The sequence below is a fragment of the Anabrus simplex genome, chromosome 5 (genome assembly GCF_040414725.1).
Source record: "Anabrus simplex isolate iqAnaSimp1 chromosome 5, ASM4041472v1, whole genome shotgun sequence".
In the NCBI taxonomy this organism is placed as follows: Eukaryota; Metazoa; Arthropoda; class Insecta; order Orthoptera; family Tettigoniidae; genus Anabrus; species Anabrus simplex.
This window is the reverse complement of record NC_090269.1, coordinates 337,977,363-338,004,214: the sequence shown is the minus strand read 5'-3', so window position 1 is coordinate 338,004,214 and position 26,852 is coordinate 337,977,363. Positions and strand designations below refer to the sequence as shown.

The following is a 26,852-nucleotide window of genomic DNA, read 5'->3' as shown; positions in this document are numbered from 1 at the left end:
GACATATCTTCATAATTATATTTCCGTATCTAGTTGCTATGTTTCAAATGTGTAGTTTTTTCTATAAGTACTCTCTTTACTATACATTCGATAATCTAGTCTGCTTGTTGATATCCAAGACATGGTCGGAGCTATTTTCAGCCATATCGTAAAGTTAGTTATCTCTAAGTAAGGCCCCTCTGCGCGCACCCAAGTATGGCCCCTGGGCGGTACTTGGGTACTGTACCAAACTCAGGTAGGCTGCGGAAGAAATGCTATTCATATCAATGTCTTATCTTTCCAGATGTCGGAACGAAAATGTTGGGATAAAGAAACAATGCTGAAAGCTATTAAGCGTGTCAAAGAAGATAAGATGTCAGTGAAGCAGGTTGTAAGAGATTTGAAAGTAACTCGTACAACTTCGAGGAACTATTTGAGGAAAATAAAGCATTCTAATGACCTGAAACACGAGGAAGTGCTTAATATCCCACTAGACCGGAAAAATAATTTTGCCGACTGAATTAGAACGAAAAACGTTAAAGCGGTTACCATGACAACAGCCACCAATGGATTCCGGGCAACGGGGATTTAACCGATGAAAGAGAACATGTTTACTCATTCAGACTTCTCAAATGAGAGGTCTGATATGGAGTCAGACTATGGCAACGATGATTACGTGCTGCCCGGTGACATTCGATCTGTTCCAGTCATCGAAACCAGTACATGCACTCGACGAGGTTCCTCTGTTTTGGTCGCCGGTTCACCACACAAAAGTGCAGCTGAAGCAGGGATTGAAAAGAAACAGCAGAAGGAAGCAGCGGATGCGGTTAGGAGAGAAACGAGAAATCCCGAAGTAAAACGTCAGGTGAGTTTGTCTAGCAGTGGCGAAGAGGATGAAGATGAAGTGGAATTTGTCTCAACCGACGATAACAATGGGGGCGAAGAAGATGCTCAATGTCCCATCAGCAACAAGCTGTACTCAGAAAACAGCAAATGCCAGAAATGGATCCGGTGCACTTAACTGTTTCATGTCGAGCCATGAAAAGTGCGATGGCAAAGTTACGAAGACATTTAAATGAAATCTTTGTGAAAAACAATGAGATAATACCCGAAGGAATTATTTCACCACAAACAATGATTAATTTGTAACTGTATATATATATGGGTTTGGTTAAATATTATACCAATAACTTTTTCCTTGAGTTAATTTTAGGTGGGGACATATTTGGAGCCAATATTATATGTTCAGCGAAACCCTTCTTTTTTTAAACCCGCTTTATTTACCCCAAATTACTTATAACATGAAACCAATATAAGTTATGGGCAAAATGATTTCCGGACTGCATGTAGTTTAATTTTCAAATTTTTATCCTGGTTAGGTTTCCGCAAACGTGCGATAAACAAAATGGGGACCATAATTGAGGACTTACCCTTATAATATTACAATAAATGTTTAACATTATGTTGTATACCAACCGCTCAGGCTCATGATTTAGGCACTAAAATGTCTCATCTTTGATCTGTTATATAGTAATGAAGATAGTAGTGATTATTACACAGTGTTGTTACCATCCCTGCCGTTATTATGTTCATTTCTTACTAGCATTAACCAATCTCATTATCCCGATCATGATAATTAATACGACTATGTAGTATATGTACTGCTATATTTTAAATTCGTAAAGTGTCTTGTATTTGGAAACATGTTCTCTGTTGTATTCTTTTCATTAAAATATAAAATAAAGTGTCCAGGGCCACGAGGAAAGTTTCAATTAACTAAGTTCTATATTATATGTACAATATTGAAAAGTGAATAATTATCTCCATTCTTTTCTTGAGTTTGGCTGGATAACTCAAAAGGCAGAACGCTGTCCTTCTGAGCACAAGTTGGTGGATTCGATTCCGGCTCAGTTCGGTGGTATTTGAAGGTAGGGTCTTCCATTATCCGTAACATCATTACTGAATGTGTTAGAGTGGCTATCTCCACACCCATTTATCGTTGCCTCCAGATTTAAATTTGTAATCTTTTTTTTCTTTTTTTTCTGTAGGCTGAGTAAACCTCCGCGCGAAAAGCTTTTCCAAAGGTGGAAATATATTTTCTAAATGTTTCGACTTCCTGACGGTGCATCGAACCCACATCCCTTCCGGGTGAACCAAGTACGTCTTTGCCTCCTTCAGCAAGACAGCCTTCTTAGTCAATGCACAGTGTAGGAAAGTAAAATAATTCGAGATAACGTGTTGGGTGGAATTATATATTTATATTCTTTTTTCTTGGCCTTGTTCCCAATTTACTGGGCTCGCTGTTGATTTGACTCAATTTTACAGCCGGTTGGCCTTCCTGGTACCAATACTATGTGGAAGGATACAATCAATATAGTGCTGTGTGTTTTTGTGGTGTGTGTAGATGAAGGGAAATATATTAAGTCAAATACGAATGCTCAGTCCCCGAGGCAGATGCATTAACCTTACGGAGTTAAAATCTCTGACCAGACTGAAAATCGAGTCCAGGGTCCTCTAACCGAAGGTCAGTGCAATGGCCATTCAACAAGAGAGTCGGAAATTACACCGGGTATTCCAAAACATACCGAAAATAATCCGGGGATGGATAGTACGCCCCCAAAACGACGCAGAAGTCCTTATGAACATAAGTCCTACGACTGATCGCTTAGCGGCTACGCCTGTTTCATTGATTAGCTGAAATGGAAGGATAGTTCATATTTAGGATTAAGTTAAGGTTAGAAGAGCCTTCGTGGCTCAGGCGGCAGCGCGCCGGTCTCTCACCACTGGGTTCCGTGGTTCATATCCCGGTCACTCCATGTCAGATTTGTTCTGGACAAAGCGGAGGCGGGACAGGTTTTTCTCCGGGTACTCCGGTTTTCCCTGCCATGTTTCATTCCTGAAACACTCTCCAATATCATTTCATTTCATGTGTCATTCATTAATCATTACCCCAGAGGAGTGCGACAGGCTTCGGCAGCCAACACAATTCCTATCCTCGCCGCTAGAAGGGGGCTCCATTCATTCCATTCCTGACCCGATCGGATGACTGAAAACTGGCTGTGGATTTTCTGAGGTTAGGCATGCCGTTTCAGACATTGCAGTACTTCACCAGCTTGTGGAGAAAGGTTGCCATCGAAGACGCGCAATGTCTGGAGTGTTCGAAGCTGTCTGACAATCAATGTGGCGGCGTGTCCTGGCGTGCATTCAGGCGCATGATGGGCATTTTTAAGGCTTCCTCTACTAGAATGCGGAATCCCTTCATGGTGGCTGTTAGCCAACGTTGGATGTCCCCAGGTAAGGCTATTACCGGTTCTTATACGTATTTATGAGCTTCGTGGTGTAAGCTTTCCGTTCCTGCCACAGGTATGGAATTTATGAGCTTCATGGTGTAAGCTTTCCGTTCCTACCACAGGTATGGAATTTATGAGCTTCATGGTGTAAGCCTACCGTTCCTGCCACAGGTATGGAATTTATGAGCTTCATGGTGTAAGCTTTCCTTTCCTGCCACAGGTATGGAATTTATGAGCTTCATGGTGTAAGCCTACCGTTCCTGCCACAGGTATGGAATTTATGAGCTTCATGGTGTAAGCCTACCGTTCCTGCCACAGGTATGGAATTTATGAGCTTCATGGTGTAAGCCTACCGTTCCTGCCACAGGTATGGAATTTATGAGCTTCATGGTGTAAGCCTACCGTTCCTGCCACAGGTATGGAATTTATGAGCTTCATGGTGTAAGCCTACCGTTCCTGCCACAGGTATGGAATTTATGAGCTTCATGGTGTAAGCCTACCGTTCCTGCCACAGGTATGGAATTTATGAGTTCATGGTGTAAGCCTACCGTTCCTGCCACAGGTATGGAATTTATGAGCTTCATGGTGTAAGCCTACCGTTCCTGCCACAGGTATGGAATTTATGAGCCTCGTGGTGTAAGCCTACCGTTCCTGCCACAGGTATGGAATTTATGAGCTTCATGGTGTAAGCCTACCGTTCCTGCCACAGGTATGGAATTTATGAGCCTCGTGGTGTAAGCGTACCGTTCCTGCCACTTCCTTGGAGTTCGTTCAGTCTTGCGAGATGTGTTGAGAAGTTGTTAATACGACAGACAGTCAACACGGTCATGAAGGTCAAGTAATATGGCTGAGGATGGGGCCTCAATGGCCACGAGGAATAGCTAACATCTACTGAAGTCGTCTTGGCAGGACAAGTAACTTAGTAGGCTGTGTATGAAATATCCGTGTACAGTTCATCTTACCCGATGCCTGGCAGATGAGTCGCGACGTTCCGTTCAGCTTGAAGCCGCGCTGACACTCGAAGCGAATCTCGTGACCCAGGTGATTACCCTCAACTCTTGCCACAAGATATGGATCGTCGCTGACATCTAATGGATCACAATGGACATCTGAAACCAACAAGATTAGCTGATGTATAGAAACACTAATATTATATGAGCATTTCTGAATTACTAAACATGTTGTGTTGTTAAGATTTATTTAGAAGGACGTTCGTTTGCTTTTTCAATCTTGAAGTATCATAAGGATCTATCATCAGTCCTTCCACGAGGCAGTTTTGTTTTACGAACTATAAAGTAAAATAAATCATACATACATTATTAAGAACAATTGTGACTTTCGGCGTTCAATCTGCAAGCCTCTGTGAGTTTACTAAACACCTCCACAACTCTCTATCTGTACACCTCTGTGCTCTCGTTTAGTTCCACAGCTCTTACATTTAGATCATCAGAAGAGTCCAACCATTGTCGTCTTCATCTTCCTCTTCTTCTCTTACCCTCCGTGACCAAGTCCATTGTTTTCCTACGTACCCTATCCTCCTCCGTTTGCCTCATATAAACCCACAACCAAAGTCGGCTTATCCGTACAGCTTCATCAATCGATTTGGTTCCTGGCTGCCTTTATCTCTTCATTCCAAGTACTTCCCTACCCGTGTGTACCAGCAATTATTATCGCGACTTTCATGTCTGTTACTTCGAACTTACGAGCGGGATATACTGAGTCTACCCAATGGCCGATGGCCTAGATGTTAGGCCCCTTTGAACAATAAAAACAAACAAACAAACAAACAAACAAACAAACAAACTGCAAAGTTGCCCTGGAAACAGATCGGTGTAAAGATAGTTTCGTCTGGGAGCAAACTTCCTTCCTACAGAATAGTGTTGATTGCAACTGCGAACTCACTGTATTAGTTTTGCTACATCGTTATTTAATGTTACGTATTTCACTGCCATCACGGGAGAATGCACATTCTGAATACGAGGGCGAATCAGAAAGTAAGTTACACTTCCAAGTTATGGATATTTATCGGATCACCTACAAAAAGGCAACACGGCTATGACAACATACAATGTAAGTTCACTTTTCCTTTTTGTTTCAGGGGTAATGTGGTGGACCCATGTTTGATCCCCTGTGATGATTCGCCGCAGAAACTCGTTGTCCGCCATAGAATAACGTTGCAAAAATCGTCAAGGGACTGTAAACATTTTTAGGAACGGTCAACCAACTTTTCGATTCCAGATGCGTAGAAATCCCCTTCAGCGCTGTGTAACCACCTGGAGATATCTGCTTTCACCTCCTCATCGTTTCGGAATCGTTGTCCACTGAGATACTTTTTCAGTTTACCGAACACATGATAATTGCATTGCGCTAAGTCTGGACTGTATGGGGTATGTTTCCATAACTCCCACTTAAATCGCTGCAGCAGTTCGGACGTTTGATGATAAAAGCCGAGTTGTTTATCGTGCCTTTCGGCATAAATTCCACGTGTACAACACCCTCCATGTCATAGAACACTGTCGCTATTACCTTTCCTGCTGAAGATTGAACCTTGGCCTTATTTCGTGGTGGTGATGTGGTGCGCACCCATCCATCGATGTCCTTTTTGTTTCAGGGGTAATGTGGTGGACCCATGTTTCATCCCCTGTGATGATTCGCCGCAGAAACTCGTTGTCCGCCATAGAATAACGTTGCAAAAATGCCAGTGACGATTGGATACGTTGTCCCTTGTGAACATCGGTGAGCAGACGTGGGACCCGTCTTTGACCCAGTTTACGAAATCCAACGTGCTGGTGGACAATGGAGAACACACTGCCATACGAAATGTTCAGCATGCTGGCGATTTCCTGCGGTGTTATGCGTCGATTCTCTCTATTGATCCAATCCACACAGTCAACATTTGCAACGGTATTGGACGTTGCAGGCCTGCCTTCGGGATGTTCGTCCGTGAGATCCGTGCGTCCAGCATCAAATCGCTTACACCACTTCACAATATCTGGGCAAGTGATTTCACGATGAATATCCGTGTAATTGAATCGTTTAGCCCATAGAAATCTGATCTTTGCACACACCTCCGATTTGGAGTGAACATTCACTTGACGCGCCATTGAGCCTAGCCCGCTCTGCCCACACAACACGATGGGATACCATGACAACCTTCCTATTGGACGTGTCGGCAGTTACTGTAGTTTGCTCCGCATTGGCCACGGTCACGTCACACAGCGTGCTAGTGTAACTTACTTTATATTTCGCCCTCGTATTTCAAATGATCTACGTGCTCCAGCTTTGTATTCCCAACCTGATTTTCAATTCGCTTTGGTGATTCGCCCAACGATATCACTTCTGTTTTCATATCGCTCTTTCTCCTTTCTTGGTCCCTTTACAGTCCAGTCCAGAGTTGGTTTCTCCCCCGGATTCAACGAGGGATCCCACCTGTATCGCCTCTCACCACTGGGTTCCGTGGTTCAAATCCCGGTCACTCCATGGGATTCGAACCCATCATCTCCCGAATCACGATCGCTTCCTCCACACTCCCCCCCACTCCTAGCCCTTTCATGTTTTATCGTCGCCATTAGACCTATCAGTGTCAGTGCGACGTTAAGCAAAATTGTTTGTTGTACTGAAAGTTTGGTCGTAATTGTTACTCTACTACAATTAAGATCTGTGAACGGGAGAGAGAACTTGGAAACCAGCCCATTCATTCATGCACTCAGCAATTCATCCATTTATTCCTTCATTTAGGCATCCGCTATTTCTTTCATTCATAATTTAATGTTCAATTCAGTCCATCAAATCATTCAAACACTCATTCATTAATGAATGTTCTCTCCCGAGTTAGTGGCTATCCGCGACCGGGTGAGAAGAGTGTTATTCATTCATCACTCATGTGTCCGCCTCCGTAACGTAACGGTTAGTGTTATTAGGTGCCGTTCTCCGGGCCGGGGTTCGATTCCAGGTACTGCCAGAAATTTAAGAATGGCAGGAGGGCTGGTATGTGGTTGAAATGGTACATGCAGCTTCCCTCCATGTACCTGAAAAGAGCTGTACTACCTCGGGATGAGGATAAGAGTTTTTTGTCCGACTCGTTGCCTGAATGGTCAACGTACTGGCCTTCGGTTCAGATGGTCCCGGGTACGATTCCCGGTCAGATCGGGGATTTTAACCTTCATTGGTTAATTCCAATGACTCTGGGACTGGGTGTTTGTGCTGTCTCCAACACCCCTGCAACTCACACAAAACACGTAACACTATCCTCCACCACAATAACACGCAGTTACCTATACGTGGCAGATGCCGCCCACCCTCATCGGAGGGTCTGCTTTACAAGGGCTGCACTTGGCTAGAAATAGCCACACGAAATAATATTCATTCATTCATGAACGACACCAATTCAATCATGAAATCATCCATTCACTAATTCATGCAGTCATTCACTCCTTGAATTCAGTCATAAACTATGTTGTAACTGGAGGATAACTCTAAACACTAAATATTGTTTATTTTGTCCTAGATGTTACCAATGTTGTATAGCCTGGAACAACATGTAACTTCCCCTTCCTTAGGTTAGTGCTTACTTTTGGGTCACAAAACTTATAGTGTAGTAATAATCAAATAATGTCAGCCTCTGTGGTGTAGTGGTTAGTGTGATTAGCTGCCACCCCCGGAGGCCCGGGTTCGATTCCCGGCTCTGCAATGGAATTTGAAAAGTAGTACGGGGACTGGAACGGGGTTCACTCAGCCGCGGGAGGTCAACTGAGTAGAGGTGGGTTCGATTCCAACCTCAGCCATCCTGGAAGTGGTTTTCCGTGGTTTCCCACTTCTCCTCGAGGCAAATGCCGGGTTGTTACCTAATTAAGGCTACGGCCGCTTCCTTTCCTCTTCCTTGCCTATCCTTTCCGATCTTTCCATCCCCCGCCAAGGCCCCTGTTCAGCATAGCAGGTGAGGCCGCCTGGACGAGGTACTGGTCATCCTCTCCAGTTGTATCGCCTAACCCAATGTCTCACGCTCCAGGACACTGCCCTTGAGGTGGTAGAGGTGGCATCCCTCGCTGAGTCCGAGGGAAAAACCAACCCTGGAGAGTAAGCAGTTTAAGAAAGAATAATCAAATAATTGTAAGATGGAGAACTTACTGCACGTAACTTACCTAAGTTAGTGAATTGCAATAAAGGAAATAAACGAATGCTCTCTCGCCAGTTTCAAGTGATCCGAAATTAGGGGATGGGAGTATTTTATTGTATTGTATTAAAATAATTACTATAATTTCAATGTTTAGATAATATAACAGTGGGTAGGTGTGGTTCGTGTAGATCAGTAGTTTGAGCATTTCGCTGCAAAGGAAATTTTCAACATTGTTCATTCTTCTTCTAAAATAAATAAATAAATAAATAAATAAATAAATAAATAAATAAATAAATAAATAAATAAATAAATAAATAAATAAATAAATAAATAAATAAATAAATAAATAAATAATATTCCTATGGTCTCAGTGGCGGAACTTATAAACTTCTGCAGTAGTACAATCTAGGCGTCCGGCCTACCATATTCGAGATTTGGATTGCGCTGTTACTTAGCAACGTAGGCGAAATTATATTGGAAGTTTCCTGTGGCCAAGCTCATTTAATTCTTTTAAACATGTCAACAGCAATGACATGGAGTGCCAAGATTTTTGACCGCCATTCAAAAATTGACTACTTCAATCGCTGTCGAACCCGCGAACTTGAGATCGCGAGTTGCACACTTTGTGTTCTGTTTCGACTGGCGTGAATGTGAACCGTACAATGGATCTTCTTACCTTTCACATGGACAGTGATGCTGTTTGTGAGCCCCTTAGGTGTTGTACACGTGTACACACCTGAGTCTTGGGGCTTGCTGTAGTAAATAGACAGGCGGTACTTCCATTCCCGCTCCTCTGAGGCAATGGCCCAACCTGTGAACAGAAAGTGTTACAAACCATCTTGAGAACTAGAAATGTTACTGACATCAGGGGATCAAGAATTAGAACAACACTTAACGGTAATTATTGGACTTGTATTGCTAATAATAATGTTACCGAGCTCGATAGCTGCAGTCGCTTAAGTGCGGCCAGTAGCCAGTAATCGGGAGATAGTAGGTTCGAACCACACTGTCGGCAGCCCTGAAGATGATTTTCCGTGGTTTCCCATTTTCACACCAGGCAAATGCTGGGGCTGTACCTTAATTAAGGCCACGGCCGCTTCCTTCCCACTCCTAGCCCCTTCCTGTCCCATCGTCGCCATAAGACCTATCTGTGTCAGTGCGACGTAAAGCAATTAAAAAAAAAAAAATTGTTTTCTACGTCCCACTAACTACTTTTACGGTTTTCGAAGATGTCAAAGTGCCGGAATTCAGTCCCGCAGGAGTTTTTTTTGCTAGATGCTTTTTCGTCACACCGACACAGATAGGTCGTAAGGCGACGATGGGACAGGGAAGGGCTAGGAGTGGGAGGGAAGTAGCCGTGGCCTTAATTAAGGTTCAGCCCCAGCATTTGCCTGGAGTGAAAATGGGAAACCACGGAAAGCCATCTTCAGGGCTGCCGACAGTGGGGTTCGAACCTACTACCTCCCGAATGCTGGATACCGGCCGCACTTAAGCGACTGCAGCTATCGAGCTCGGTAGGAGTTCTTTTACGAGCCAGTAAATCTGCCGACACGAGGCTGACGTATTTGACCACCATCAAATACTACCGTACTAAACCAGGATCGAACCTGTCAAGTTGGCGTCAGAAGGTCTGGGCCTCAACCGTCTGAGCCACTTTACGAAAACCTGCGTTCATACTCGAAATATTAAATTTTAAGCGTTATTGCATTTTAATATCTTGTTTCACAGCTTCAAAATAGCATTTAACTCAATATACACCAACACCTTTAAGTAAAAGAAAAAGAATGAAGGAAAAAAGCAACTCGCTTCAGTACATTTCCTCTGAATTGCATTTTCTCTTCTCGTTTCATAATTGTAATATTCGCGTTGGATCTACCTTTTTAATTCCTCTTCACCATTCATCTACGTATAACAATTCTTTTACTGTGACCATTTCCAGACTTTGGAATTCCTTAGCAGCCAGTGTCAGGGACAGTGATTCATTAAGTAAATTCAAGAGATCTTGTTGTAAGCTACCGACTGAAGTGTGCACTGTACAGCTGAGTGTGTGAATGGTGATAGACTGTTTCTCTGGTACTTATAGACCTAGTTGATAGTTGTACAATACGCGTATTAATTGTGTGTGTTTGACCAATATAATTTCATATAAGTTAATGTACCGTGTACTATTTTAATTCCATTATAAATGTAAGTGAAAGTGAGAGAATGCGCGTTAGTATAATGTGACTCTGCTAAATTATAATTTTAAGCTAAACGAAACTGACATTGTAGACTACATCAGCCAGGAGCTTTCGATAACACATCCGATGAAGACAGTGTGTGACCGTTGCAATCAACTGTGTGAGAGATATCACATTCTAAAGTGCCCCAAAAGAGGGACCTCCGTAATAAAATTCTGCTTGGAGGAGTGATTTCAGTTGATTATTTACAAAAGCCTTATAGAACTTGTTTATAACCATCTGGATGCATTAAAGTTAATATTACAGTAAAAGCATTAAAATTATTTTTAAAAGTATTGTAAATGTGTCTTAATGTAAGAGGGGGCCAGGTGCCCTAACTTCGCCGCTTAAAAGAAGAAAAATAAATAAATAAATAAATAAATAAATAAATAAATAAATAAATAAATAAATAAATAAATAAATAAATAAATAAATAAATAAATAAATAAATAAATAAATAAATAAATAATAATAATAATTTCGTGTGGCTATTTCTAGCCGAGTGCAGCCCTTGTAGGGCAGACCCTCCGATGAGGGCGGGCGGCATCTGCCATGTGTAGGTAACTGCGTGTTATTGTGGTGGAGGATAGTGTTAGGTGTGGTGTGTGAGTTGCAGGAATGTTGGGGGCAGCACAAACACCCAGCCCCCGGACCATTGGAATTAACCAATTATGGTTAAAATCCCCGACCCGGCCGGGAATCGAACCCGGGACCCTCTGTACCGAAGGCCAGTACGCTGACCATTCAGCCAACGAGTCGGACAATAAATAAATAAATAAATAAATAAATAAATAAATAAATAAATAAATAAATAAGAAGAGAAACGCACTAAGAAGAAGTTGTCGTTGCTATCACCTGGGGTCTGTATTAAAGGTTGCAGAACCTACTCGCTCGAAGTGGAACGCTGCTTCTGGTTGAAAAACTGCCCATTGACCACTCGACATGTCACTACGATTCAATTGAAGAAATTTCGCCCAGTTATGAAGTTTTAAGAAGGTGCTCATATTGGTATGCGAGAGGCTAAATGATCAGATCGACTTATTACCTGTCACCTAGACCGTTCTAATCAGACTGTTGGGTGTTGTTGTGATGAGTGGATGTGTAAGGGCACGAATACGCGGCATCAGGTCACAGGGCGCCCGCAAGTCCATCTATTACGTTATCCACCATCCAGGAACACAGGCCCATGTGCCTGATACTGTATTGTTTTAAAATATCAGTTGTTTTCGTATTCGATATTCCCGATCCATTTCCAGGCACTTAGCTAAAAGAAATTCAATTCGATGTCTGCCAGTACGTGTCCTGCCATTGGAAACCATCCAGCGTCGTCTACATTTACAGTGGTACCATGAATGACATATGGACTGGAACGGGGTTGTCTTTAGTGAGGAATCCAGGTTCTCTTCGTGCACTGACTGTTTCCGCCTGGAGGCTTCGTGCCACCTGGGCAACAGTCTCAGGTTGAGATCAAAATTTGATTGATTGATTGATTGATTGATTGATTGATTGATTGATTGATTGATTGATTGATTGATTGATTGATTGATTGATTGATTGATTGATTGATTGATTGATTGATTGATTGATTGTATTTTCAATGAAATACCGTCCACTACCGTACGTTTCAGTTGCCGTGTACCGACATTCAATTTAACGGAATTCAAACAGAAATGACTCAAGGACTTCAAACTTTGACTCTTTATTATATGTGAAGTCTATCTTATAGCCTATATTTTTATTATGTCTATCATTACTTGTGTCTATAATTTCGGCACAGAGACCTGTAGACTATTTGTTAGGTGTTATTCTGTAATTCATTCAGATCTCTTGAAAATAACTTCTGACCTTCCTATAAACCCTCAGTCCATTCAGTGATTTTTAAATGATATGCATATCAAAACCTGTTTCTGAGTGAGTAGACTCTAAATATGAAGTTTAGTCGACATATACGAGGGTCGAGTCATAAGTCATGGCAACTATTTTTTTTTCTTCCGAACAAGAGACAACACGGAAAATCTAAGATATGCATTTGGAAATATAGGGCATGTACTTATGCATAGTGCCTCAAGACAAATTCTGACTTCAGGAGATTCTCGTAGGAAAGTGACAGAACACAGGCCATTGGTAAACATTGTTTTAAAATGGTATAGACAGAAAATACACAAGACTATGTACAAAGGACAGGTCTCCACTGGTTTCAGACATTCGAAATAATCACCCAAGGTTTCCACTGTGCGTTGCCAGCGGTGGGGCAGGCGCTGAATACCATTCGTTGCATGTATATCGCTAACGCGTGACACCTCTCTCCGAAATGCTGTTACGATGTCCTCTTTGTTAGCAAACCGTTGTCCAAGTAATGGCTTCTTGACTTTGCTTCCCGCAGCTCTGCATGGCATTGGCGTGCATTTCTGCCGCGGAGAACTATTTTAATATACGATCGTTGCTCCTGCTTGTTGAATTCCATTTTCTGACGCTCTCACTCACACACTGAACTTGGGGGCATGCTTAGACCCACACTGTTGTTTACATACACCATCTAGTGGCATCATACGCTAGTACATACCATACGTTTCCAAGTGTATATCTTAGATTGTCCGTGTTGTCTCCTGTTCGCGAGAAAAAAAAATAGTTGCCGTGACTTATGACTTGACCTACGTAATCAATAGTGTAAGTGAAAATTGGAAAAAAAAAAACCTCTTCTGGTCTTCCTATAAACCCCGTGGATAGAAACAAAGCAGCAAGTAAGTTTGTCGTTTTACGTGATTGTTGATTTAGTGACCATAGCCATGGGATCTCCAGCTTCATGTATAATCGTAAGCGAATTGACATAACTTTAGGTTTCAAAGTTCCAAGCAGATGACGAATTGTGGCCTCTTTCGTGAGTATCTACCTATACGGTGCCATGAATCGTACGGCCGAATGGAATTTTGGCCATCCCTTCAAAGTTCCAACTACTTCCGCCGGGTTTGATCTAGTTAACATTGGATCCGGACACCGGAAGTCTACTACTGATCCTCAGAGGGAACTATTTTTATAAACAACTCTGGAGAGAATTGGTATAAAATCCCACTCTCTGCCATTCTAAAACTGTTTTATCTATAGTTGTGGATGTAGAATTGCGAGTAAAAAAATATAGTGAGAAGACAATTCTAACCCATTCGGCTATAATGCTGTAATGGCAGAGAGTGGATTTTAAAACCAATTCTATTTCAGTTCTTTTACGATTCTGAGTTAATCCCGATTCAACTCCTAAGGTGCATTTTAGTCTTACATCCATGGCTCAGCCGAGAATTTAACCCATATTTATTAGGCGGAAAGTTAACATGTCAACCCCGAGATTATGCTCGTAAGGAGGCTATTTTTTTAAGTAAGTTCCGTTTGTCAATAGAAATAAAAATAATAATGATATTGCCAAAACCTTTTTATTATGACCTCTTTACACATTAAGGTCTTATTCTACATAGTTACCATATTTGTTTTAACATTTATCATAGTGTTCCACCAATTTTTGTATCCCATCATCGCAGAACTTCGCCGGCTGTGACTAAAGCCAATCTTCAACTTCTGTTTTCACTTCTTCGTCGGTGTCAATCCGCTGATCGGCGAGGAACTGCTTCAGGTAACGGAACAGATGACAATCACTCGGTGCAAGATCCGCGCTGTGCAGTAGTCCATTTTTCTCCCATCCATAAGATCGGATTAACTCTTGAATTTGAGGAGCAGAATGTGGTTGTGCATTGCCATGCAGCAACAAAACTCCAATAAGCTTATTTTGTGTAACATGCTGATGAATGTCCGCAGCTGACACGTTCCTTGCTGTAAAATATAAAATCACGGACCTTATTTCACACTCGGCGGGACGCTCAGTTATCTGAAACATTTGAACTGCCCACACCGAACCAAACGCAATTATGTTACTTACGACTGTAACTGGCGTCGTCTCATGCCCACGGCATGCCGGAAGACAGCGCGCGAGCGCATTTCGACAGGCGCACCAACTTAACAAAGCAACAGCCAATCCGATCATAGTTAAAAATAACCCTCGTAGCTGTCTGTCTGCCTGTTATGTCATCAGCCTGGAGGCTGGTTGGATCCTCAAATAGTATCACCAAAGGTTATGTTGTTATAGAGAAACCGCAAATACTAACGTGGCACTAAAATGAGACGTACTAGGCAAGATGAGGAGTGAGATAATTTACCATTGCTTTCCTCACTGAGTCACAAGGTGCTATTACAGCATGGTCAGCCCTATAATTAGAATTTTTTCTAGCACTCAGACGCACTACTTGTGCTCAGCACCACCCATACCACAGTAGCTTCTGTATCCCCACAGCTATAAATGAGACAGAGACTTGAGTGGAAGCTACATTTTGGTCTGACAGTAGTATAATATACGGGTTCGGCCGCCACCGCCACCTCCGGCTCTCGGGAGAGGCCTCCTCCTCAGCCAGTGGCCTCCTCCTCCTCCTCAGCCAGTGGCCTCCCAGTGGCCACCTCCTCCTCCTCCTCAGCCAGTGGCCTCCCAGTGGCCTCCTCCACCTCAGCCAGAGGCCTCTTCCAGTGCTGCCAACTTAACCTAACTAGCGCGAGATAAACAAAGCCACGTGCTTTTTGACAGACAACAACGCACCGCTAACCTCAGTACTGCCATCTTGACGGGCCTAAACCTCAGTAGTGCCAACTTAACCTAACTAGCTCGAGATAAACAAAGCCACGTGCTTTTTGACAACCACGTGCTTTTTGACAGATTTGTAAACAAAGCCACGTGCTTTTTGACAGACAACAACGCATCGCAAACCTCAGTACTGCCATCATGACGGGCCTAAACCTCAGTAGTGCCAACTTAACCTAACTAGCATGAGGTAAACAAAGCCACGTGTTTTTTGACAGCCACGTGCTTTTGACAGATTTGTAAACAAAGCCACGTGCTTTTTGACAGACAACAACGCATCGCAAACCTCAGTACTGCCATCTTGACGGGAATAAACCTTAGTGCTACCAACTTAACCTCACTAGCTCGAGATAAACAAATCCACGTGCTTTTTGACAGCCACGTGCTTTTTTGACAGCTGTCATCCGCCATCTTTAAACTACAGAGCGCTGTGCTGCCCTCTTTCGTCACCTGTCATCGGCAGTGCTGCCATCTTGGCGGGCCTAAACCTTAGTGCTACCAACTTAACCTCACTAGCTCGAGATAAACAAATCCACGTGCTTTTTGACAGCCACGTGCTTTTTTGACAGCTGTCATCCCCCATCTTTGAGCACAGTGCTGCCCTCTTTAGCTACTTACCTTTGAAATGTGGTGGCGGATAATTTGAAAAATGCTTTTTGACAGCAGCCATCTTGCATCGCAAACCTCAGTGCTGCCCTCTTTAGCTAGATACCTGTGGTAGCAGACAATTCCACGTGACAGCAGCCATCTTTAATCAAGAGAGCACCGTGCTGCCCTCTATGTGGTGGCGGCAAATTGAAAAATTCCACGTGCTCTTGTTTGGAAACAAACTCACGTGCTTTTTTGACAGCTACCATCCACCATCTTTAATCAACAGAGCACAGTGCTGTACTCTTTAGCTAGATACCTTTGAAATGTGGTGGCGGCAATTTGAAAAATTCTATGTGCTCTTGTTGGGAAACAAAGCCACGTGCAGCTGTCATCCGCCATCTTTAATCAATAGAGCACCGTGCTGCTATCATGCGGGCAATTTCATCACCTATCACCCGCCATCTTTAATCTACAGAACACCGTGCTGCCCTCTTTATGGCTACTACCTTAAGCATGTAGTAGCGGGCAATTTGAAAAGTTCTGTTAGCTATCATCCGCCATCTTTAATCAAGAGAGCACCGTGCTGCCATCTTTAGCTAGATACCTTTGAAATGTGGTGGCGGCAAATTGAAAAATTCCACATGCTCTTGTTTGGAAACAAACTCACGTGCTTTTTGACAGCTACCATCCGCCATCTTTAATCAACAGAGCATAGTGCTGCCCTCTTTAGTTTGAAATGTGGTGGCGGCAAATTCTACATGCTCTTGTTTGGTAAACATAGCCACGTGCTTTTTTGACAGCTATCATCCGCCATCTTTGAGCACCGTGCTGCCCTCTTTATCGCAGTAGATGTAAATTCGTCACCTGTCATACGCAGTGCTGCTATCTTTAGCTAGATACCTTTGAAATGTGGTGGTGGATAATTTAAAAAGAAAAATTCTACAGCAGTCCTCTCTCGACGCTAATTGCATAAGATGGCGGCTATACATGACTCCTTAAGGGTGCTTACGCAAGATGGCTGCTATACACAGGTTCTTATGAGACGCCCTTGGGATGCTTGCGCAAGATGGTGGTTATACAAGGCTCCTTATGAGACACCCTAGTGATGCTTGCGCAAGATGGCGGTTGCTCTTATGAGGCGGCTTAAGGGTCCTTGCACAAGATGGCTAGAGACGCCCTAAGGATGCTTGCGCAAGATGGCGGACACAAGATGGCGGCTATACACGTCTCCTTATGAGACGCCTTAAGGGTGCTTGCGCAAGATGGCTGCTGCTCTTAGCTTAGAGGCTAACGTGTCGTGCTAGTTCGATTCATTAAATTTAGGGCTTAAATGCAAAATGTTAAATATCTCGAAAGCAGTGCACCGTAGAGCAAAACGGACAAAATTTTTCTGCCTAATACCTAGGTTCGCAGTATGAGGAACAAGAAAATCATAGTCTAATGATGGGATCAACGGTTCGGTTCCTACTTAGGCCCTTTGGCATTTGCTCTGTTTTAGCTTGTATTGAAGCGAGTCTTCGTAACATGATCAGGTTTAGCTATGGTAGAGAGTATAACGTGCCGTGCAGGTTCGATTCATTAAATTTGGAGGCTTAAATGCAAAATGTTAAATATCTCGAAAACGGACAAAATTTTTCCGCCTAATACGTAGGTTCGTAGTATCAGGAACAAGAAAAAACATAGTCTATTGATGAGATCAACGGTTCGATTCCTACTTAAGCCCTTTGGCATTGGCAGCTATCTATTTCTACAAGATGGTGGCTGCTCTTATGAGACACAAGATGGCTTGAGACGTCCTAGGGATGCTTACGCAAGATGGCGGACACAAAATGGTGACTATACATAGCTCCTTATGAGACGGCCTAGGGGTGCTCGCACAAGATGGCGGCTACTCTGATGAAGAAAGCTAGCTTAGAGGCTACTGCGCAAGATAACAGTTGCTGTTATGCATGCGGTGGAGGGCAATTTGAAATTCTATGTGCTTAATCAACAGAGCACCCTGCTGCCCTCTTTAGCTGAAATGTGGTGGTGGATAATTTGAAAAATTCTTTTGACAGCTATCATCTTTAAAAACAACGGCGACTATACATAGGCTGTTAAGGCCTTATCATTCTCCTCCTCCTCCTCCTCCTCCTCCTCCTCCACCTCCTTCTCTACCTCCTCCTCCGCCTCTTATGTCAAGGCATAGCTTTATATCGAACAAGTTTAAACCTGCATCGCGAAGGCAAGCGTGTGCAGCGATAACATTATTGTGCATGTTTAGACTTTCGAAACATAAGAAGAGTAGAATCAAACGCTGTACTCGATACGACATGTGATCAGAACATTGATTGATGCGTTCAGAAAAACAAAATAAGTGATCAAGACTAGAATCGAACAATGTACTCAATACATCATGTGTTTAGAATATGTCAGGGGATACGCTTGTTCTAAGAAGATCAGATTGAAACATAACAAGACTAGAATAGAACACTGTAATCGATGTTGTTAACTTCAACATGTGATCAGAACATTGATTGATGTGTTCAGAACACAAAATAAGTGATCATGACTAGAATCGAACACTGTACTCCATACAACATGTGATCAGAACATTGATCGATGTGTTCAGAACACGAAATAAGTGATCAAGACTAGAATCGAACACTGTACTCAATACAACATGTGTTTAGAACATGTTAGGGGGTACCCTTGTTCTAAGAAGATCAGAATGAAACATAACAAGACTAGAATCGAACACTGTAATCGATGTTGTTAACCTCAACATATGATCAGAACATTGTTTGATGTGTTCAGAGCAAAAGTACAATTTTGATGATTTGCGCAGCTAACTCGCTCGGTAAACGATATAGCCAAAGTATAACTTCAAATTATTTACCTTCCATCATTCGTCTTGTGTGTAAAAATCAGTCGAACAAGTTATCGCATAAACATGGCTGAAAAAAAAATCGTGATAGGGTATGGAACCTAGGGGTTACATCTTGTCAGAAGAGCAAAAAGGATGAAAGGACTCTTCCTCCTCCTTACCGCACATTCCTTGGCTAAAGGGCTAATGGGCTAATGGGCTAAAGGGCTAAAGGGCTAATGGGCTAAAGGGCTAAAGGGCTAAAGGTGCAACAACCTCGTCGATCGCTATCAGCAAGAACGCTTGTACTTTGTAAAAAATTAATCTTTATTTGTAAATGGTTTCATGTTCAGAACAAGGAATGGAACCTAGGGGTTACGTCTTACGTAATAAAATCCCCGAGGTGCGATGAATTACGTTTTTCGAACTAGTGTTTGGAACACTGAACTTTTCAAGATGATAGCAGAGAGTTTAGCAATGTTCTGTTGTTGGATTTTAAATTCCGCGCTACAACATGCATAAGGTGGCAGCCCTTGAGGTTTACTCCCGTAAAGATGGCAAGAGTGAGGTTAGCAATGTTCCGTTGTTGGATTTTTAAAATTCCCCGCTATAACATGCATAAGGTGGCAGACTTGAGGTTTACCGCCGTAAAGATGGCAGCAGTGAGGTTAGCGACGCTCTATTGTCCTTCAAAGTGAGGTTAGGGTTCGTCAAGAAGACAGCTGTCAAAAAAGCACGTGGCTATGTTTACCAAGCAAGAGCACGTGGTCGTGACGTCACGGTCACGTAGTATGCCGCCTCAGCATGCAAAGTTTAATGTCTACAACTACGTAGTAAACATTCTGCTATGTTCACAAGATTTTTTACACATATCTATTCTTTATGCTTTAAGTTCATTCACATATGCTATGCTAAGATAGCAGCACAAACACATGCGAACTTTGTACATTCTAGTGGAATAAGTTTAGTACTATGTGCATCATGGATACATGATGTGTGCACGCATTTAAACTTGACTATACGTAATGCTGCTGCTTTGTTTACAAGATTTTTATACATTGCTATTCTTTATGCTTTAATTTCGTGCACACACAAGCGATAGTCGTACGCTCTGGCAGGAGAAGTTTAGTACGACAGTCGATGCATACATTATCGATAGGTGATGTGTACACGCTTTAGAACATAGCTCATCTTTATGCTTTAAGTTCGTGCACAATGCTAAGATACCAGCACAATCTAGCGGAAGAAGTTTAGTACGAGATTCGATGCATGCAAAATCGATAGGTGATGTGTACACACTTTGAAACATAGCTATTCTTTGTACTTTAAGTTCATGTGTATGAGTTATGCTAAGATAGCAGCACAACCTAGCGGAAGAAGTTTTGTACGAGAGTCGATACATGTAAAGTCGATAGGTAATGTGAACACGCTTTGAAACATGGCTATTCTTTGTACCTTAAAGTCATGCGTATAGGTTATGCTAAGATAGCAGCACAACCTAGCGGAAGAAGTTTAGTATGATATTCGATACATACATTATCGATAGGTAATGTGTACACGCTTTGAAACAAGGCTATTCTTTGTACTTTAAGTTCATGCGTCTTAGTTATGCTCGCGATAGTCGATGCATGTAAAATCGATAGGTTATGCTAAGATAGCAGCACACTTACACGATTTTAGCACAATCTCGTGGAAGAAGTTTAGTACGAGAGTCGATGCTTGCAAAATCATTAGGTAATGTGTACACGCTTTGAAACAAGGCTATTCTTTGTACTTTAAGTTCATGCGTCTTAGTTATGCTAAGATGGCAGCACAATCTATCTGAAGAAGTTTTGCACGAGAGTCGATACATGCAAAATCGATAGTTGATGCGTACACGCTTTGAAACATGACTATTCATTGTACTTTAAGTTCATGGGTATAGGTTATGCTAAGATAGCAGCACAATCTAGCAGAAGCAATTTAGTACAAGATTCGATGAATGCAAAATCAATAAGTAATGTGTACACGCTTTGAAACATGGCTATTCTTTTCACTTTAAGTTCATGTGTCTTAGTTATGCTAAGATTGCAGCACAACCTAGCGGAAGGAGTTTAGTACGATATTTGTTGCATGCAAAGTCGATAGGTAATGTGTACATGCTTTGAAACATGGCTATTCTTTGTACCTTAAGGTCATGCGTATAGGTTACGCTAAGATAGCAGCACAATCTAGCGGAAGAAGTTTAGTACGAGAGTCGATGCTTGCAAAATCGATAGGTAATGTGTACACGTTTTGAGACATAGCTATTCTTTGTTCTTTAAGTTCATGCGTCTTAGTTATGCTGAGATAGCAGCACAATCTACCTGCAGAAGTTTAGTACGAGAGTCGATACATGCAAATTCGATAGTTGATGTGTACACGCTTTGAAACATGACTAATCATTGTACTTTAACTTCATTGGTATAGGTTATGCTAAGATAGCAGCACAATCTAGCGGAATAAATTTAGTACGAGATTTGATGCATGCAAAATCAATAAGTAATGTGTACACGCTTTGAAACATGGCTATTCTTTCTACTTTTAAGTTCATGTGTATAAGTTATGCTAAGATAGCAGTACAATCTAGAGGAAGAAGTTTAGTACGATATTTGTTGCATGCAAAATCAATAAGTAATGTGTACACGCTTGGAGACATAGCTATTCTCTGTACTTTAAGTTCATGCGTATAAGTTATGCTAAGATAGCAGCACAATCTACCTGCAGAAGTTTAGTACGAGAGTCGATACATGCAAAGTCGATAGGTAATGTGTACACGCTTTAAAACATGGTTATTCTTCGTACTTTCAGTTCATGCATCTTAGTCATGCTAAGATAGCAGCACAATCTAGCGGGAGAAGTTTAGTACGAGAGTCGATGCATGCAAAATCGATAGGTAATGTGTACACGCTTTGAAACATGGCTATTCATTGTAATTTAAAGTCATGCTAAGATAGCAGCACGATCTAGCGGATGAAGTTTAGTTCGATGGTCGATGTATGTAAAATCGATAGGTGATGTGCACACGCTTTGAAACATAGCAATTCATACTGCTGCTCTGTTCCCAAGACTTTTAAGAATAGCTAATCCTAATGCTGCTCTTAGCGACGTCGAGCTAAGGATTGATTACGTGACCGTGACGTCACGACCACGTGCTCTTGCTTGGTAAACATAGCCACGTGCTTTTTTGACAGCTGTCTTCTTGACGAACCCTAACCTCACTTTGAAGGACAATAGAGCGTCGCTAACCTCACTGCTGCCATCTTTACGGCGGTAAACCTCAAGGCTGCCACCTTATGCATGTTATAGCGGGGAATTTTAAAAATCCAACAACGGAACATTGCTAACCTCACTCTTGCCATCTTTACGGGAGTAAACCTCAAGGGCTGCCACCTTATGCATGTTGTAGCGCGGAATTTAAAATCCAACAACAGAACATTGCTAAACTCTCTGCTATCATCTTGAAAAGTTCAGTGTTCCAAACACTAGTTCGAAAAACGTAATTCATCGCACCTCGGGGATTTTATTACGTAAGACGTAACCCCTAGGTTCCATTCCTTGTTCTGAACATGAAACCATTTACAAATAAAGATTAATTTTTTACAAAGTACAAGCGTTCTTGCTGATAGCGATCGACGAGGTTGTTGCACCTTTAGCCCTTTAGCCCTTTAGCCCATTAGCCCTTTAGCCCTTTAGCCCATTAGCCCATTAGCCCTTTAGCCAAGGAATGTGCGGTAAGGAGGAGGAAGAGTCCTTTCATCCTTTTTGCTCTTCTGACAAGATGTAACCCCTAGGTTCCATACCCTATCACGATTTTTTTTTCAGCCATGTTTATGCGATAACTTGTTCGACTGATTTTTACACACAAGACGAATGATGGAAGGTAAATAATTTGAAGTTATACTTTGGCTATATCGTTTACCGAGCGAGTTAGCTGCGCAAATCATCAAAATTGTACTTTTGCTCTGAACACATCAAACAATGTTCTGATCATATGTTGAGGTTAACAACATCGATTACAGTGTTCGATTCTAGTCTTGTTATGTTTCATTCTGATCTTCTTAGAACAAGGGTACCCCCTAACATGTTCTAAACACATGTTGTATTGAGTACAGTGTTCGATTCTAGTCTTGATCACTTATTTCGTGTTCTGAACACATCGATCAATGTTCTGATCACATGTTGTATGGAGTACAGTGTTCGATTCTAGTCATGATCACTTATTTTGTGTTCTGAACACATCAATCAATGTTCTGATCACATGTTGAAGTTAACAACATCGATTACAGTGTTCTATTCTAGTCTTGTTATGTTTCAATCTGATCTTCTTAGAACAAGCGTATCCCCTGACATATTCTAAACACATGATGTATTGAGTACATTGTTCGATTCTAGTCTTGATCACTTATTTTGTTTTTCTGAACGCATCAATCAATGTTCTGATCACATGTCGTATCGAGTACAGCGTTTGATTCTACTCTTCTTATGTTTCGAAAGTCTAAACATGCACAATAATGTTATCGCTGCACACGCTTGCCTTCGCGATGCAGGTTTAAACTTGTTCGATATAAAGCTATGCCTTGACATAAGAGGCGGAGGAGGAGGTAGAGAAGGAGGTGGAGGAGGAGGAGGAGGAGGAGGAGGAGGAGAATGATAAGGCCTTAACAGCCTATGTATAGTCGCCGTTGTTTTTAAAGATGATAGCTGTCAAAAGAATTTTTCAAATTATCCACCACCACATTTCAGCTAAAGAGGGCAGCAGGGTGCTCTGTTGATTAAGCACATAGAATTTCAAATTGCCCTCCACCGCATGCATAACAGCAACTGTTATCTTGCGCAGTAGCCTCTAAGCTAGCTTTCTTCATCAGAGTAGCCGCCATCTTGTGCGAGCACCCCTAGGCCGTCTCATAAGGAGCTATGTATAGTCACCATTTTGTGTCCGCCATCTTGCGTAAGCATCCCTAGGACGTCTCAAGCCATCTTGTGTCTCATAAGAGCAGCCACCATCTTGTAGAAATAGATAGCTGCCAATGCCAAAGGGCTTAAGTAGGAATCGAACCGTTGATCTCATCAATAGACTATGTTTTTTCTTGTTCCTGATACTACGAACCTACGTATTAGGCGGAAAAATTTTGTCCGTTTTCGAGATATTTAACATTTTGCATTTAAGCCTCCAAATTTAATGAATCGAACCTGCACGGCACGTTATACTCTCTACCATAGCTAAACCTGATCATGTTACGAAGACTCGCTTCAATACAAGCTAAAACAGAGCAAATGCCAAAGGGCCTAAGTAGGAACCGAACCGTTGATCCCATCATTAGACTATGATTTTCTTGTTCCTCATACTGCGAACCTAGGTATTAGGCAGAAAAATTTTGTCCGTTTTGCTCTACGGTGCACTGCTTTCGAGATATTTAACATTTTGCATTTAAGCCCTAAATTTAATGAATCGAACTAGCACGACACGTTAGCCTCTAAGCTAAGAGCAGCAGCCATCTTGCGCAAGCACCCTTAAGGCGTCTCATAAGGAGACGTGTATAGCCGCCATCTTGTGTCCGCCATCTTGCGCAAGCATCCTTAGGGCGTCTCTAGCCATCTTGTGCAAGGACCCTTAAGCCGCCTCATAAGAGCAACCGCCATCTTGCGCAAGCATCACTAGGGTGTCTCATAAGGAGCCTTGTATAACCACCATCTTGCGCAAGCATCCCAAGGGCGTCTCATAAGAACCTGTGTATAGCAGCCATCTTGCGTAAGCACCCTTAAGGAGTCATGTATAGCCGCCATCTTATGCAATTAGCGTCGAGAGAGGACTGCTGTAGAATTTTTCTTTTTAAATTATCCACCACCACATTTCAAAGGTATCTAGCTAAAGATAGCAGCACTGCGTATGACAGGTGACGAATTTACATCTACTGCGATAAAGAGGGCAGCACGGTGCTCAAAGATGGCGGATGATAGCTGTCAAAAAAGCACGTGGCTATGTTTACCAAACAAGAGCATGTAGAATTTGCCGCCACCACATTTCAAACTAAAGAGGGCAGCACTATGCTCTGTTGATTAAAGATGGCGGATGGTAGCTGTCAAAAAGCACGTGAGTTTGTTTCCAAACAAGAGCATGTGGAATTTTTCAATTTGCCGCCACCACATTTCAAAGGTATCTAGCTAAAGATGGCAGCACGGTGCTCTCTTGATTAAAGATGGCGGATGATAGCTAACAGAACTTTTCAAATTGCCCGCTACTACATGCTTAAGGTAGTAGCCATAAAGAGGGCAGCACGGTGTTCTGTAGATTAAAGATGGCGGGTGATAGGTGATGAAATTGCCCGCATGATAGCAGCACGGTGCTCTATTGATTAAAGATGGCGGATGACAGCTGCACGTGGCTTTGTTTCCCAACAAGAGCACATAGAATTTTTCAAATTGCCGCCACCACATTTCAAAGGTATCTAGCTAAAGAGTACAGCACTGTGCTCTGTTGATTAAAGATGGTGGATGGTAGCTGTCAAAAAAGCACGTGAGTTTGTTTCCAAACAAGAGCACGTGGAATTTTTCAATTTGCCGCCACCACATAGAGGGCAGCACGGTGCTCTCTTGATTAAAGATGGCTGCTGTCACGTGGAATTGTCTGCTACCACAGGTATCTAGCTAAAGAGGGCAGCACTGAGGTTTGCGATGCAAGATGGCTGCTGTCAAAAAGCATTTTTCAAATTATCCGCCACCACATTTCAAAGGTAAGTAGCTAAAGAGGGCAGCACTGTGCTCAAAGATGGGGGATGACAGCTGTCAAAAAAGCACGTGGCTGTCAAAAAGCACGTGGATTTGTTTATCTCGAGCTAGTGAGGTTAAGTTGGTAGCACTAAGGTTTAGGCCCGCCAAGATGGCAGCACTGCCGATGACAGGTGACGAAAGAGGGCAGCACAGCGCTCTGTAGTTTAAAGATGGCGGATGACAGCTGTCAAAAAAGCACGTGGCTGTCAAAAAGCACGTGGATTTGTTTATCTCGAGCTAGTGAGGTTAAGTTGGTAGCACTAAGGTTTATTCCCGTCAAGATGGCAGTACTGAGGTTTGCGATGCGTTGTTGTCTGTCAAAAAGCACGTGGCTTTGTTTACAAATCTGTCAAAAGCACGTGGCTGTCAAAAAACACGTGGCTTTGTTTACCTCATGCTAGTTAGGTTAAGTTGGCACTACTGAGGTTTAGGCCCGTCATGATGGCAGTACTGAGGTTTGCGATGCGTTGTTGTCTGTCAAAAAGCACGTGGCTTTGTTTACAAATCTGTCAAAAAGCACGTGGTTGTCAAAAAGCACGTGGCTTTGTTTATCTCGAGCTAGTTAGGTTAAGTTGGCACTACTGAGGTTTAGGCCCGTCAAGATGGCAGTACTGAGGTTAGCGGTGCGTTGTTGTCTGTCAAAAAGCACGTGGCTTTGTTTATCTCGCGCTAGTTAGGTTAAGTTGGCAGCACTGGAAGAGGCCTCTGGCTGAGGTGGAGGAGGCCACTGGGAGGCCACTGGCTGAGGAGGAGGAGGAGGTGGCCACTGGGAGGCCACTGGCTGAGGAGGAGGAGGAGGCCACTGGCTGAGGAGGAGGCCTCTCCCGAGAGCCGGAGGTGGCGGTGGCGGCCGAACCCGTATATTATACTACTTCTGACCTATGGCAAGGGACAGAGAGATGCAAGCCTAGTGAAAGTTCTCTAATAAGAGGACAGATCTCTCACTTCAAGTTTATCTCTATATATTACAATTATAGTATTCCACTTGACGAAGACCTATATGTTGGTCAAGTAATTGCTGTATTAGATTGCTGCTGGCCGGAAGGTGTCGCCTCGGCCAAGATTTCAAAGCTCTTGGTACAGTCCACCCAACTAATAACGCCATGTTTCTGACGGGACTTTAACTGTTATAAGTTGCCTGCAGCGATTCTCAACTTGAGAGCGGGGCCTCTACATCGCTTACACTTGCTGGTGACAGACTCCTAATTTCATCTTCCCTGTCCGACCCCTGCGGCATTACGTTTGTGAGGACCAGCGAGTCCTTCATTTTCATTCCCTTTTTAGCCCCTCCCTTTCTCTTGGATGTACTTTCAGACCTCGAAAGCTCTAACCTTTCTCTCTTTCACCTACG

At 42.6% G+C, this 26,852-nt stretch overlaps 1 protein-coding gene across 1 annotated transcript in view; it reads right to left on the bottom strand.

Annotated features, from left to right (window-relative positions):
* The window catches only part of LOC136874523 (locomotion-related protein Hikaru genki), a 367,869-nt gene that overhangs the window by 91,774 nt on the left and 249,243 nt on the right, over positions 1-26,852 (bottom strand). Inside the window, exons 5-6 of the mRNA XM_068227826.1 lie at positions 9,062-9,196; positions 4,232-4,378 (exon numbers count right to left, since the gene is read on the bottom strand). Of these exons, the coding sequence (XP_068083927.1) occupies positions 4,232-4,378; positions 9,062-9,196 (282 nt within the window). The remainder of the gene's footprint in view (positions 1-4,231; positions 4,379-9,061; positions 9,197-26,852) is intronic.